Genomic DNA, 14,266 nt, shown 5'->3' on the forward strand with positions numbered 1-14,266 from the left:
AATCCAGAGATTTGAAGAAAAAAAACAGAGGCAGATGCACATGTAAGAAATACGTTTTCTTTTTTAATCAAATATATCCAAAAATGAATTCCAATGCATTGTGTCCTAAATGTGTGTGTGCACGTGTGTTTGTTTTTCTGTCAAGGAGCTTTATTTTGTTGTCTTTGTTGCTTTCTTTGCTGGTAGCGAGCCCGGGCATCATTGACCGTCGTTTCATTGTTTCTCTTCTCTAGCTTCTTCATGACATCCTCGGTAGAAACCTCTGGGGGAAAAAAATACTAATAAGTAATCTATTAGACTATAATGACACAGCTAAACCACTTTTTTTTACTACTCAACACCTTTTCACCTTTGATCATTTCATGCATGCTCAAGGCTCAGCTACCAGCAAGTACACTTGACTAAAAAGTTGTATAAAATCAACATTTTTATAGAAACTTAATTAATTACTCAATAACCTGATTGTCTTTTGGCTGCTTCCCTGGTCTCCCATTTTTTCATCTCATCATCAGTCACTTCTTCTCTTGCCACACTGCTCAGTTCATAGACATCCACCTCATGGAGTTTAGGTAATAAGTCCTTCACCCAGTCATATCGAATAGGACAAACTGTCCTGATGTAAACTCGGGAGGTCACCAGCACATCATGGAAGACAACCCAGTTAAGTTCAGCCTCCTGATCAAACAGCTTCAAGCAACAAGGGATGTTGGATAAAAAACAACAACAATAATATCTGTTTTAAATACTTTCAACATTTACATCAAACTAAGTTGAATTGATCGTTTTTTAACATTTTTGTTTAAAAAAGACTTACTGCTGATGATGGATGAATTTGGACCATTGATCCGTGGCCATCCATCGTGCAAAAAACCTTGCCAACAGATCTACAGACAGACAGACAGACAGACAGACAGACACTTTATTGATCCTGAGGGAAATTCAGGGCATCCAGGTGTAGTATACAAGACATGCAGGACACAAGACATTAGTTAGAATAAACAACCGCTGTCCCCACCTCCCTTCCGTATATAACCAGATTTAGAAGACCCCCTGTTTGACTAGGAGTAAACAAATTACCAATTAAATATGTGCACTTATATATATACTTACATAAAGAAAGGTATATAAATATTAGGTGAAAAAAGTAAATACCTCAAAAAACATATTCATAGCCAATCTTAGTTTACAAATAAAGTAAGGAGTGACAAATGGAGAGTTAAATTTCAATCAAGTCAATCAAACTTGGTTATACCTTCTGGCAACATTGGTGAAGTATCCTGTGCACAGGCATCGTCTCAAGAGTTCACTCTTGTTCCCATTGAATGATTCAACAGGGAAATCTCTCTTCTACAAGAGAAGAATTTGCATACATTCAAAAATACAAATATGCTGAAAAGTATAGAAGTAAATTAGTGCCGTCAGATTATGACCATCGGACCAACATTTTTTTTAGCACTGAATTATAAAAGCCATCAAATTTCTAGCACTTTCTAGCACATTTTTTTCAATTTTTAAAAGAAATTCAATATAAAAAATTAGATGTCTCAAAAAATTCAGTATACTTAAATACTATATAAATATATAATATACAAATATAATGTGCTTTCGAAGAAAAGCATCACCACAGCAGAGAGGTGCCAAACAGAATGATTGCATAATATATGACAGAGCATGTACCTGTTGGAGGCGAAGTAGGATCTCTCTGAGTTGAGTCTCCACACTAAAAGCTGACTTCAGCGCCCTCCAGTGGATCCAATTGTCTTTACACCAGCCTGAGGGTCTGTCACTGTAAAATGCAATAAAAATCCTCCATTTAATGCTGGCAGGGAAAATATCATCATGCTGTATTCAAGTCCTATGCATGGAAAGTTTTAGACACTGACATTTAAAATCAAAAACAAAAATAAATAAATCGAAAATGTGTTGCAAAATGAGTCGGTTGAACTTTTTACCTGGATTTACATGCATGAAACACACTGAGGAGAGTGGCAAAGTCGTTCATGCTGCCAGTCCTGGCAGCCAGTGCTCTGTGCTTTTTATCTGCCTCTTTCTGCTTGTCAGGGTGGCCTGCAAGATGGAAGAGATCGCTAAAGGCTCAAGTCTTAACACTAAGCGCTTTTAAGGACATTATAATCAGGCGTCCATAGTTCTATGTTGTTGTTTTTTTGTTGTTATTTTCCTACAACATTATTTGTGTCATTGAGTGCAAATTTGTTTTGCTTTAAAGCCAAGATGCTTCAACATCAACTTATTTTTTTATTCATTTTATATACTTCACATTTTGGTTCGCACTCTGATATTGTAGAGACATGCTTCTCACACACAGGCCTGACTCACACACATGCACAAGCAGGACCTAGGGACATGCATTAATGGAGAAATGTCAGAGTGCGGCAGCTGCCCCCATTGGAAGCGCCCCCTGAGCTGGTGGGGGTTTGGTGCCTTGCTTAAGGGCTCGAGAAGTGGACTGGGACCTATCCAGCTATCAAACTAACTTCCATATTTTTGTTTGAATCAGGACTTCACAACCCAAGTCCCTACGGACTGAGCTACTGCCGCCCCATTTGTCCTTAAAGGGCCATTCGTTTTGCTGACCTGGCCGGATGAAAATGTTCTCCACAGATAGCATGGCCGCCACAGGGAGAAGCAAGTCCTGACAGCCGAGTGAGGCAGCTTTGAGCAAGGCCCTGGTAAGGCCTGGCTGCAGGGGGAACTCTACCATCAGCTCCCCAAGTTGGGTCACTCTACCTCTCCTAAAGCCCAAACACAGGAAAGATAAAAGTTCCAAGAGGTACACAGAGCATTCCATTAACTTGGAAATGCTTTATTTGGAAAAACTTGATTTATCTGAGCAGCTACAACTGCTAACCTGTCGATGGCATCAAATTGGTAGAGTTGTTTTAACGCCTCAAGAATAAACCTTTCTTCGGGACAGTCAAGATAAGGGAACCTAATAAAAAAACGACTTTATACAATTATACAATTAATGATCTATAACAGTGCACCCAGAATGGTTATCTATTACCTAATGACATCATGAACGCCCAGACACTTGAGTGTGAGAATCACTGCAGTTAAACTTGTCCTCTGGATTTCTGGAACGGTATACTCGGGCATGCTCTTCTCCCAGAATTCCTTAGTGTAGATGCGAAAACATTTCCCAGCTGAGGTTCTTCCAGCTCGACCTGCTCTCTGTTGAGCCTCACTCCTAAAAACAAAAGAAAAAAACAACCAAAAATGTAGACTTTACATTTTTGCTGCTTTCTCAATGGCACATGTAAGAAACAAAGTTACTTCAGTAAACATAGTCTTAGGTTTAGTTATTTAACAAAAACTCACTTTGAAATAGGAACCACATCCAAGATATCCATGCCCACCCTTGAATTGTGGTTCAGCTGCTTCACAAATCCACTGTCCACAATGTACCTTTAAGGGATTCAGATGTGTACATTTATTATAGTAAATTGTTTTGGGTAAATTGGTTTGACAACAAGCGCCACTCACTTTATCCCATCGATCGTGAGGGATGTTGCTGCAATGTTAGTGGCCACCACACACTTCCTTATTCTTGGCGGCGGAGGCTGGAAGATCTGCCTCTGTTGATCTGTGATGATAAAAAAACAAAAAGAATAAAAGTTTCTTCGATCACAAAGCAGTTTTCTTTTGCAACATCATTAGAAAGAAATAGGTCTAAAATAAAAAAGGAGTAAGATCTTGATGCACTCTATTTGTACAATGTCTGGAGATATTTGTTGTGAATGGCACTATAAAGATAAATAATGATTGATTGCTTCATTGAGTGATTGAAAAAAGCCACAACTTTATTCAACTTCACAACATGAGTGAAGCAGATTTTGTATACATATTTTTACCAGTGGGCATGGATCCATAAAGCGGTAAAATGAGAAGTCCATCAACTGTTTGGTCCTGTACATCGTAGCGGTAATCAATTGACTCAGCTTTCTCGTATAACAAGTCACAAGCTCGCTCAATCTCTGATTGACCTGTCAAAAAATATCATGTGTTTATGTATTTCAGGGTTAAGATTTTTGTGATTTAATAGTTTGATAATTAAGACTTACCTGTCAAAAACACAAGAATATCCCCTGCCATTTCACTTGTGTGCACATCAAACGCTATTTTGACTACCTAAGAAGCACATATATGAAGTTAAGATGTGAAGTCAAGTGCAGAAACATGTTTTTTTTTTTTTCTGGAAATATACCATAGAAATAACTTAAAGTAAAAGACTAAGTACCTCTTTTACATAAGCAGTGCTCTCGATGTCTTTTGGTCCCACAGCTGAACCAAATGTGCAGGTAACAGGATAAGTCCTCCCAGGAATATGAAAGACAGGACAATCACTTAGGAAGGCTGAAAGTTTATCAGTTTCTAAGGTGGCTGACATCACCACCACCTTTAAAGGGAAAGATCGGCCTCTGGTCGCCTTTGCAGGATCAGAGAATTCATTTTTCAATAAACCTAGGAGAATATCCTGTGAAGAAAAAAACAAACCAGGTGAAAAGAGTGACAGCTTCCAAAAAGAGAGTAAGCATCTTATCATGAAAAATATAACACTGGTATAATACGTCATATATTGACTGACCGTATTGAGGCTGCGCTCATGAACTTCATCCAAGATTACAACACTGTACTGGGAAAGTGAAGTATCTGCCAGGATCTCTCTCAGCAAACAGCCATCTGTCATGTACTTCACCGCTGTGTCCTGTCTCAGACATAGTCACAACTTTACACTACTGAACATAAACAAGAAACACTTTGAATGTCAATGGTGCTGACTTGTCTTTCACCTGTGATGTACAGTCATCGAAGCGGACTTGGTAGCCAACCTCTCTGCCCAGAGTGCCCTTCATCTCCTGTGCTACTCTCTGGGCCACTGTGATGGCAGCCACGCGCCGGGGCTGGGTGATGCCAATTGTGCCATCTTTACAAATACCTGAGATTCCACAACCAAAAGAGATGGAAAATCAGGGTAAAATATCTATATTGTTTTAACTTGACAAAACAAAACTCATTTTCTTGCGTTTACATTTGTTTATTTATTTTTAAAAGAAACAAAACAACAACAATTACATCTTACCAGCTTGGTGCAGGTATTGTGGAAGTTGCGTAGTTTTCCCACTACCCGTCTCACCAGTGACAACTAGAAAAGTGTTGTCTTTTACAGCTTGAATAAGTTTGGCTTTATGCTTATATATAGGCAGATGTTTTGACTCAGACATCATTGACCACTTGGACTAGCCGTACCATCAGATTACAGTGCTGTAACAGTCATGAGGCACGCGGTTTTGTCGTTGTGTATGTCCACAGACAATTTTTTCAGTAAAATACTTCTTTCTTGCCTCCTTTCTTGAACGCGATACGCTCAACCAATGGCTTCCGCAAAACTAAACCTTTCTTTGTTTTCATTGGCCGATTATGGACACATGACCAAAGACCGCCTTTCACAATAAAAGTTCGGCTGTATTTTTTTAATGCAAGCTTTATTAACACAGTCAAGTGCCAAGCTAGTGGGTTTAACACTAAAATAACCGAGGAAAAAAATCATTTGATTCTATTTATCATTCGATGTCTAGTAATTATTTTTACAGAAACTAAGTCCTTGAAGTGAAAATGGTTCCTGCACAAATTGTGCAAAAGGCACATCAAGAAGTCACAGTCAGGCCCTTAAAGACAGCTTGTGTATAGAGTTTCACTCTCAGCACATCAAAAATCCATTTTTTTATTTTTGTGTTAAAGATTAAGCCCCAAAACGAAAACAAGCCAAAACAGTTGCTATAACAAATGGTAATAGTGATGGGACAACGGAGTGACCGAGTTAGTAAGCTGACTGACAATATGTCATCACCACAGATATATATTTTTACATAAATGGTGAAAGGCAGATCAGCAATTTTTTTCTTTGAAATGTAAACAGACATGAATCCATCCTGATAGGTCAAAGTATCGCTTATGATAATAAGGTGTTGCTTGAAGTTGTTTTGTTTGGGTGAGGGAAATTGAGGCGTACAAAAAGATTACACAGTATTAAAGGTAAGAATATGAATAATATATACACAAGGATTAAACTTAAATGTTTCAACTACTCAAAAATGTGAAAATTTAACTGTGACATTTGGAAGTCATGTTTAACCGACATGACATTAAATTAAAGTAATCATACTTTGCTTCATAATGTCATGTAATGTCAACAAAAAGTATATAAAGTAGTACACTATCTTTGGATAGTGGCACCAGCTGGACCAGTTGCTCCTTGTGACTTAATTATTTAATTGGTGCAACCTCTCACTCAAAACTCAGTCATTCTGAAGGTCCTTTGTTTTCATCAATCATGCGGCTGCCCATCCTGTGTGTTTCTTTACTTCGTTCAGAAAATGCAGGTTAACAACATATTCTAAACTGTCCTGTATTTTCATTCATGATATGAACTGTTGAGGACTGAAAGGTTGCATGGCAATGTCATAATATGGTTTTATTAGATCAGTTTGCAGATTAATTCCACTGATTGGCTTTTCAACTGTTGTAGTTTTTGCTAGCACAAAAACACACCTGACATACAAGAGCTCATTTGACACACATTGTCTTCTTGGTTGGTTAATCTTATTTGGGTTTGTTTATGTCTTTATTTTTTTCACGTAATAACACACTGTAGCGGCAGAACAATGAAATAATGCAACAACATTAAGTTTAAACTATTTTCATCAATCGGCATTTAGTAACTTGTATTGTGAAACCACACACACACACACATCTGCTAAAAGGTCCAACATGTGAGATATTGTGAGCTTATTTTAATCATAAAATTTTAATTTTAATTTTATGGTGGACCTTACTATATATATATCAGACATGAAGGAAATATGTTATAAAATACCTGTTGTTTTACCAGGTCTGAAAGCGGGCAAGAGATTTAGATACAACTGATTCTACCAAATCTAAAATGCCTAAAACATTTTCTAATAAGCTCTGTGACAAAAAAGATGGAAAAACTAGGATAGGTTAGAACTCAGAGGGTTACAAGACAGACCAATGCAGAGTGCAGTATCCATTTTGAACGCTAGGTGTCAGAGTTACATATCGTCATCTTCCTTAAACAATGTCTTAAAGCATTTTTTTCAGGTTTTTCAGAAAACAAAAAAAAAGAACCAAATAATGACTATAGCCTAAAATACAAAAAATTTCAATAAATATATGATATTCAATATTTGTAATGTTTTGTTATACACATAATTTCTAGCAATTAGATATTCAATTCAATATTCAAATCTTTCTTAATTAGATTATGTTATTTGAAAAAAAAAATAGGACAAAAATTGTTGATGTTGATGTATTGTTTGAAAAATCAACGGAAAGCCTGTCAATTATAAGAGCCACAGATTCTGGAGCCTTTTCACGCTTTGATAAATGATATTTTGCAGACTAAAATACTAAGACCGACAAAAAAGAAATAACTATGCAATATTTATAGCCTAGCCTATAATAGGCTATAGTAAACCTCATCTTTTTCCGATCGGGGACGAGCCCTAAATCATGGAAATTACTTCAGCGATAGTGGTAAGTCATCTTGAAAAGCTTATAAATTTGCCTAAGTCACATTGTCTTTTTACCTATAGTCAAAATAAAACAGCCTTAGTCACACTCTTGACATAGGCCATTATACTACAGGGGCAGAATTGCATTATCTCTTCAACAGAGAATTGATGCAATTTTAGCATCATGAGGAGATGATTAAAGCAAAAAAATAAAAAATCATTCTTGTAAAAAAAATACTGTGGCCATCCTTTAAACTTGTTGCTCTACATTTGGTTAAGCTGGTCTGTGCTCCTGTTGTAAATTGGGTTTTTGTATTCAGAATCTGTGAAGGAAACGGCAGAAGTGAGAGTCATGCAAGGCAAAGTATCACATAGCCTTTAAATAATATAGGTATTCATTCAGACTCACTTTCATTAGCTCTCTTCTTCTTTCTCCCACCCGCTGCCAAATAAATGATATAAGTCAATAACATTTAACGTTTTATAATTCATTATTTAAAAAAAATAAATAAATAAAATAAATATATACATATACACATATACACACACACACACACACACACACACACATATATATATATATAGCTATTTGTTCTAACAGGCAGATCAATTATTCTGACATATAATGTGAGATAGATAAAATTAAAATACCTCTGTTTTGGTTCTCTGCCTGAACTGCTTGTTGCTTGCTAATTTCACCCTGGTTGACTGTGAATGAAAATAATGAAATGAAATTTCAAACAATCATGAAATGGCAGAACACGAACATAATCAAAAAGGTTGTATTACCATAATAATGACGACTGAGGCTTGCATTTCTCAATCTGTTGAAGAGATCTGGACAAGCAAGAAATGAATTGCGTTACGTCATAGTTTTTCATGACAGTACGACAGGTCTCATCAGTACTGCATTAATTCTTCTCAACATTAGGCACCTGTATGGAATCTCTGTTTTGTCCTCTGACTTTCCATCCTAACAAATTTAAACTGGTTCGAGTTCAGATTTGTCCCACTTGTGCTTTGGCTGGGTTGAGATGTGCCAGGGTTAGGCTGATCTGCTGGCATATTGAACTGGTTTCTCCGATCACGTTGGTTGGCTGGGTCTTGGTCATCATTTTCTGGTATTCAAAAAAGGATACATTTACTAAGTCTTGACACAGACATTTGTGATGTTTAAGGTGGGATATAGTTGCATAAATGCTTTCCAAATAAACCGACAGAGAAAAAAGTTAACAAACGAAGAAGAGCTTTTCGAAACATACCATACACAAGACCATCATTGTATGCTCCTGTAGAAAAAGGAAATACAGTATGTACAGTGACACAAGTTTTGTTGCAAACACCCAAAGAAAATCCTGAATTTGTTGTTTTCACAGTTTAGTTTTGTATGGTGACAGATTACCTTTCTGATGATTAACATTTGGCACTCTGCTAGTTTCTGTAGGAGCATTGCAACCTGTGCAGCATTGCAACAGATGTAGAGGGATTAGTTAGACTTGAGAAAATATGATGGAAATATGTTTACTTTTGTGACAAAAGTTAACCCAGAACTTATATATAACTACTAAGCATATTTAACTCACATGATTTTTTTTTTGTCTAGAAGATAAAAAGTAAAAACTTATTGCAATAAGATTGGGAGTAGTACCAATAACAGGGGAATTGTGTTTAATCTTAAACAGACACTTTCCTTCAGTGCAGTTTATTCTATAGTCCAATCACTAATATAGCAGATCAATATTATAACTGTCGGATTTCATTTTGATCTTACTGCCAAAATGTCCATTTAATAAGTTGTGATATATTATTTTCAGTTTACACTCCCTTAACTCTCTGACTATAGTTCTATGGGGCAGAAGTGAAGGGTTGTTACAGCAAACTTTCTCGAAATTGGTGTCTATGTATTATTCAATGTGTGGTATATTTCTTTTTTTGGATGTTAATTGTATCAAATTATTTTAAGATTCCTTGATAGCTGGCCAGGATATTAATATTAAATTACAAGGCTTCATGGGTTATTTTTAACATGTTAAGAGATACAATGTATAAAGGCAAGATGGCTATTATTAAAAAAGTATTAGATTACAGGATGCATAAATAATACAACAGGCAAGTTTTAAACAACAATAACATGTCTTTGATAATACAAGTAGCTAATATAACATTGGATATGCTATGGAATATTGTAAAATGATTGCTTACCCACAGTGCATGCAGAATTGTTAGTAATGTCCAGAGTTGTCGTATTACAACTACCTGAAATAGAAAAAGTGTCTTTAAAAAGGCAGCTGATACGTCCACACATCCAAACATATACACACATCCATCCATCAATCCACACATACACACATACATCCTTCCATATATACATACATGCATACACATACATAAATACACACACATACATCCCTCCATCCAGACACACACACACACACACACACACACACACATCCATACATAGGCACACACATCCATCCATACATACATCCATCCATCCATACATATACAGTATGTGCACATCCATCCATCCATACACACACACACACACACACACACACACACACACACACACACACACACACACACACACACACACACACACACACACAATCATTACTTACCAAGTTGGTTTGGTTATCAGTTGTCAATGTGGACTTAAAAGGTTAGTTATCAAGGACATATTGTCAGGTTACATGCTAATAACAAGTTGCTGAGAATAAAGAAAACAATGTAAACATATTTTAATCAAGGAACAATTTTAATCTACACAATGTTTTGGGGCATCTTTTCTTTACACCTTATCTTGTAGAAAGACATTTCATTTAATTGCATTGATTTATTAATAACACTCATTAAAAAAGCTTAAATAAAATGCACGCAAAGAAAATTGACAACAATGACAGCATACTTTCTGGGGATGCCTAAATTTTCTTTTTTTTCTTTTCCATTTCCAAAAAAGGTGTAGGATGAAGAGAAAACATGTATCGAGTCCTTTTTTTCTTTAAGCTTTATATATTAATCAATGAACCAAGCTTCTCCCAAAAAATGTCAAAAAAAATGCAGATAGTAACAAAATAACAACAAATATAATATATTGCATTTAATTGGTAGATGGTACAGTGTTTACAAACAATATTGTTTAATTTTTCTAATTGATTTTTTAAATGTTATATTTGTTAAGTATGTTACTCTTGAAATCTGTTTGAACGTACCTAATGTTTCACATGTTTTCATTTCACAGCTGTTGCATAATAAAATATTGTATGTCTGATTTCCAAGTTAGTTGAAATTTCATGTGAGACACTTGTTCTCGATTTCTACTAAATTTATTATGAGTTTCTTGATCAAGCTAGTTGATCAGTTCTGATGCATTGGGAACCTGTAAACAAAAGTACTGTCATCACTGGTAAGAGGGTAATTTTCCATCAAGTCTTTGATAATATTTCTAAACAATTTGCAAGAAATCAATTCTCCATGGTAGCCTCACGGTACACATTAAATCATTATCTACTTTATAATGTGATGAGTAGTTATAACTATCTACACATAAACTAGTTAGTTTCTCATTATTTCCCTAGTGACATTTGATATTAGGAGCCGCATTGCATACCACTATGGTGGAAGTGCTTCTGGTTTGTCAATACACCTCAAAGAAGATGTCCTCCACTCCCCTCCGAATGTAAAAGGTGCAGGTCATGCCATTGTCCGATACCTGCAGAGCATGGTAGGACAGGCAAAATAAACTCAAGGCTTAGCACTGCAGTACGTAATTAAAACTATTCTTTAAAAAGCCTACTCTTGATTAAGGAACCTCAGCTAACTTTATATAACTAAAATCAGACGCAGGCTCTGTATACAAAACTTGTAACAGAGCCTGCGTCTAGTTAATGTAAACTAGTTAATGTATTTTGTGACCTCCAGGTTGGATTTCTGATCTTTTTAATTAGGCTGCCCTAGTAAGTCCTTAGATCATTGGTGGGGATGGCCTGCGGCTTTAAATACTAATTGATTGATTGATTGATCAGACATCTTCCTAAAACAATGATGCAGGGTAAAGGACAAAATGACCAACAAACATTGTGCATATTAAAATTGTTCCACGATAACATGATGGACATAGCCTACATGGTTTGCGTTGGGTTTTTTTGTTCTTTAAATAAACAACTTATTGTTAGACTGTAACCTGATGTTTTGCTCATCATCCTTGATAGATTTATTCTGTGAGTAGGTTCTTTTGATATAAATAATACATTCACTGTTTAAAGACATTGGAAACTTGTACCTAACAAAACTGGTAAGTAAGGATTCAACTGAGTAACTATCATTAGCTAATCTACAGAATTGTGTGAAGTTACTCGCTATCCTAGCAATTTACTTGCAGTAAGTTCTCATATGGTCTCTAGTAACTATATGCTAAATGTTGTATAGTTAATCTAGAATTGATTTTCTGTTAAGTAATTATTAGCTGCTCTTAAATGTGATGAGGAGTTACTGTCTGCCCTATAACTAACAGTTAACTAGTTGTCAGTTCCTCTTTAATAAACACTATAAAACTGCAAAATATGTTGGGTGTTGTTAAGTGTCTATCCATCCATCCATTCATCCATCATAATGACCTGACACAAGGCATGCTTTTCTTCATAGATCTATTGTTCCAGATTGCAGATACTCACGTATGCATTTCATGCAGAAGTAACCGCCAACACCCAGCAGTATGACAACAGCCACAGTTACACAAGCGCAAATCAGTAGTTTGATGCTCAGTGTACCTGCACGGAAAGTTGTGGTTTAAAAAAGACGAATAGGAAACTATAGCTCATTTACTTTCCGTTCTCATGTATTTGGCCTCGAAGGTTTGTGACCATGTAAACGAAGAGATCACATGTCTCTGTGGCATAGAACTCATGAACATCTTTAAAACAGAAATACTTGTACCTTTTTCAGCTACCACATCCACTTGAAGGCAGCCCTGTTCCCACTCACAAAGATAACACCTTAGGTCCGAGTCCGTAAGCTCATCTATGCGGATGGAGAAGTTTCCCTCGGAACCCTGGTTTGGAAATGCTTTCACCCGACCATATTTGGGGTCCAAGAAGTGAATATGACCGTCAGATGTGAGTAGGACAAGTTCTTGCTCAGTAGATTGGACCCATGACACCTGGGTGATGTTACTTGTTCTCAAGTCACAAGGGAGGAGCACAGAGGAACCAAGTGGAGCACTTAGTTTGTGAATCTCACAAACCTTTGAATACTGCTCACACGAATTCTGATCTTAAAAGTAAGACAGAAAACCAGGGAATATAAAGTTTGTAGGAGTGTTAACAGCTAAAAGGGAATTTTAGCTGTTAAGATCAACCAGTTCTTGAATTTTGTTTTGAGAACTGGTTGATCTTCGATCAACCATCAAAGAAAAAAAAAACTATGAATGATGTTATTAAAATGATAAAGTGATGGAGATGATTTGAATCTTAAAACTACAACATTATTAGGCTATGGTAAAGTAGCAGCACACAACTTCAGTGTATTTTTATATTTACAGAAAAACGTGCAGTAGTTCAAACTTGTATGTATGCATGTATAAAATGAGATATACTTTAATGCAGTAATTTTACAAAGGACTTACCATTTGGAGACACACATTCGAAGCACAGGGCTAAGAGAAAAATCCACATGTCTGCTTTCATAGTCCTTTCTTGTATATGCACATAACAATGTGGTAGAACAGTTCTTAAAACAGAGCATCAAGGGACAAAACCACAAGACCCTCAGTTATTGTGCATACGGAAGTAACTTGCCTCCTTTTACTTTCCCTTAAATAAAAGCTGTATTTTTTTAGTACATTTAAAAAAAATATGATAATCAGGCTAAGCATAAAAATGCAAATCATAGTAAAAACGATAGTATTCTTTTTTTTACACACAACTGGAACCTTTGTAATAACTCCTTTGAAGCAACTTCCTGTCAGAAAGAAAGTGCATGTTATAGCTTCTGTCACCTACATCAAAGCAAAGGAAGAACCTTTTTAAAGTCAGATTCAATTTTTTAATTGATCTTGATTTTTAGATACAGTGTGATACCCTAGAGTTCAATTATAAAGGAGGGGCCGGGTCAAACCAAATTTCATGTTTTAATAAAAAAATTGGACATGATTGTATTAAATAGGCCAGTTACACACTTGATGGCAGATTGCCATATAGACAGAGAATGTGTTTCCAACTATTATCAGAATCAGTTTTGTTGGTCAAGTATGTTTAACACACTGTGCTCTCTCTGTACAATGTATCAATGCATCAAAGTGTGTGGGTGGGTGCGTACACATGCATGTCCAGTATGTTTAGTAGGCTTCTAGGCTATGCCTGTTTTTTAGGCCTATGATAGGTCTACAATACATACATTGTATTATTACAGTCTAAGGAATAATTCATGGGGTTAGTAAAATACACTTAAAACATTTTTTTTTTCAATATAGGAAATTTGGTTTGTTATGTGTAATAGACTTAGTTCCAATAGTACCTACTACATGGGACTGGAAGGTTTAACAGAGTCTTTTGGACCCTAGTGACTATTGATGGGTGGGAGGAGTTTATGGTTCAAACACAGGAGCCACTCTGGTTCACAAGCTTTAATTGTATGGAGAAAGGTGTTGAATGTATCTTGGCATGCAGAAATGGATACAGCGTGCAAGAGTGGGCATGTAAAAGTGGGCGTGGCCA

General features: G+C 36.1%; 3 protein-coding genes across 3 annotated transcripts in view; all 3 read right to left on the bottom strand.

The window, feature by feature from the left end:
* Nucleotides 1-14,266, bottom strand: part of ccnp (cyclin P) — a 68,013-nt gene that overhangs the window by 19,456 nt on the left and 34,291 nt on the right. The window lies entirely within an intron of this gene.
* On the bottom strand, nt 38-5,438 carry dhx40 (DEAH (Asp-Glu-Ala-His) box polypeptide 40). Its single transcript, XM_079354852.1, has 17 exons — nt 5,102-5,438; nt 4,812-4,957; nt 4,607-4,726; nt 4,259-4,495; nt 4,083-4,149; nt 3,873-4,004; nt 3,505-3,604; nt 3,340-3,426; nt 3,026-3,208; nt 2,870-2,950; nt 2,596-2,753; nt 1,953-2,067; nt 1,678-1,786; nt 1,253-1,347; nt 815-884; nt 459-687; nt 38-262 (listed from the first exon to the last, which is right to left on the bottom strand). The coding sequence occupies exons 1-17, from the start codon at nt 5,244-5,246 to the stop codon at nt 141-143; spliced, it is 2,196 nt and encodes a 731-aa protein (XP_079210978.1). The 5' UTR covers nt 5,247-5,438; the 3' UTR covers nt 38-140.
* Nucleotides 6,814-13,252, bottom strand: LOC306831031 (uncharacterized protein). Its single transcript, XM_079354854.1, has 11 exons — nt 13,177-13,252; nt 12,489-12,824; nt 12,227-12,322; nt 9,756-9,809; nt 8,956-9,009; nt 8,816-8,842; nt 8,489-8,671; nt 8,343-8,390; nt 8,205-8,261; nt 7,963-7,995; nt 6,814-7,876 (listed from the first exon to the last, which is right to left on the bottom strand). Exons 1-11 carry the CDS (start codon nt 13,235-13,237, stop codon nt 7,818-7,820), a joined length of 1,008 nt encoding a protein of 335 aa, XP_079210980.1. The 5' UTR covers nt 13,238-13,252; the 3' UTR covers nt 6,814-7,817.

This window comes from Symphodus melops, assembly GCF_947650265.1.
Source record: "Symphodus melops genome assembly, chromosome: 10".
Classification (NCBI taxonomy): Eukaryota; Metazoa; Chordata; class Actinopteri; order Labriformes; family Labridae; genus Symphodus; species Symphodus melops.

What these genes read in the sequence shown, in the direction of transcription:
- dhx40 (XM_079354852.1), bottom strand. Translation starts at nt 5,246, where the DNA reads ATGATGTCTGAGTCAAAACATCTGCCTATATATAAGCATAAAGCCAAA. An exon ending in TCGATGACTGTACATCACAG is followed by an intron (nt 4,727 to 4,811) that starts GTGAAAGACAAG and finishes TGTCTGAGACAG; the next exon opens with GACACAGCGGTGAAGTACAT. An exon ending in TTATGGATCCATGCCCACTG is followed by an intron (nt 3,605 to 3,872) that starts GTAAAAATATGT and finishes TTATCATCACAG; the next exon opens with ATCAACAGAGGCAGATCTTC.
- LOC306831031 (XM_079354854.1), bottom strand. Translation starts at nt 13,237, where the DNA reads ATGAAAGCAGACATGTGGATTTTTCTCTTAGCCCTGTGCTTCGAATGT. An exon ending in CTTCTGCATGAAATGCATAC is followed by an intron (nt 9,810 to 12,226) that starts GTGAGTATCTGC and finishes TTTCTATTTCAG; the next exon opens with GTAGTTGTAATACGACAACT. An exon ending in CCTCAGTCGTCATTATTATG is followed by an intron (nt 8,262 to 8,342) that starts GTAATACAACCT and finishes TTTCATTCACAG; the next exon opens with TCAACCAGGGTGAAATTAGC.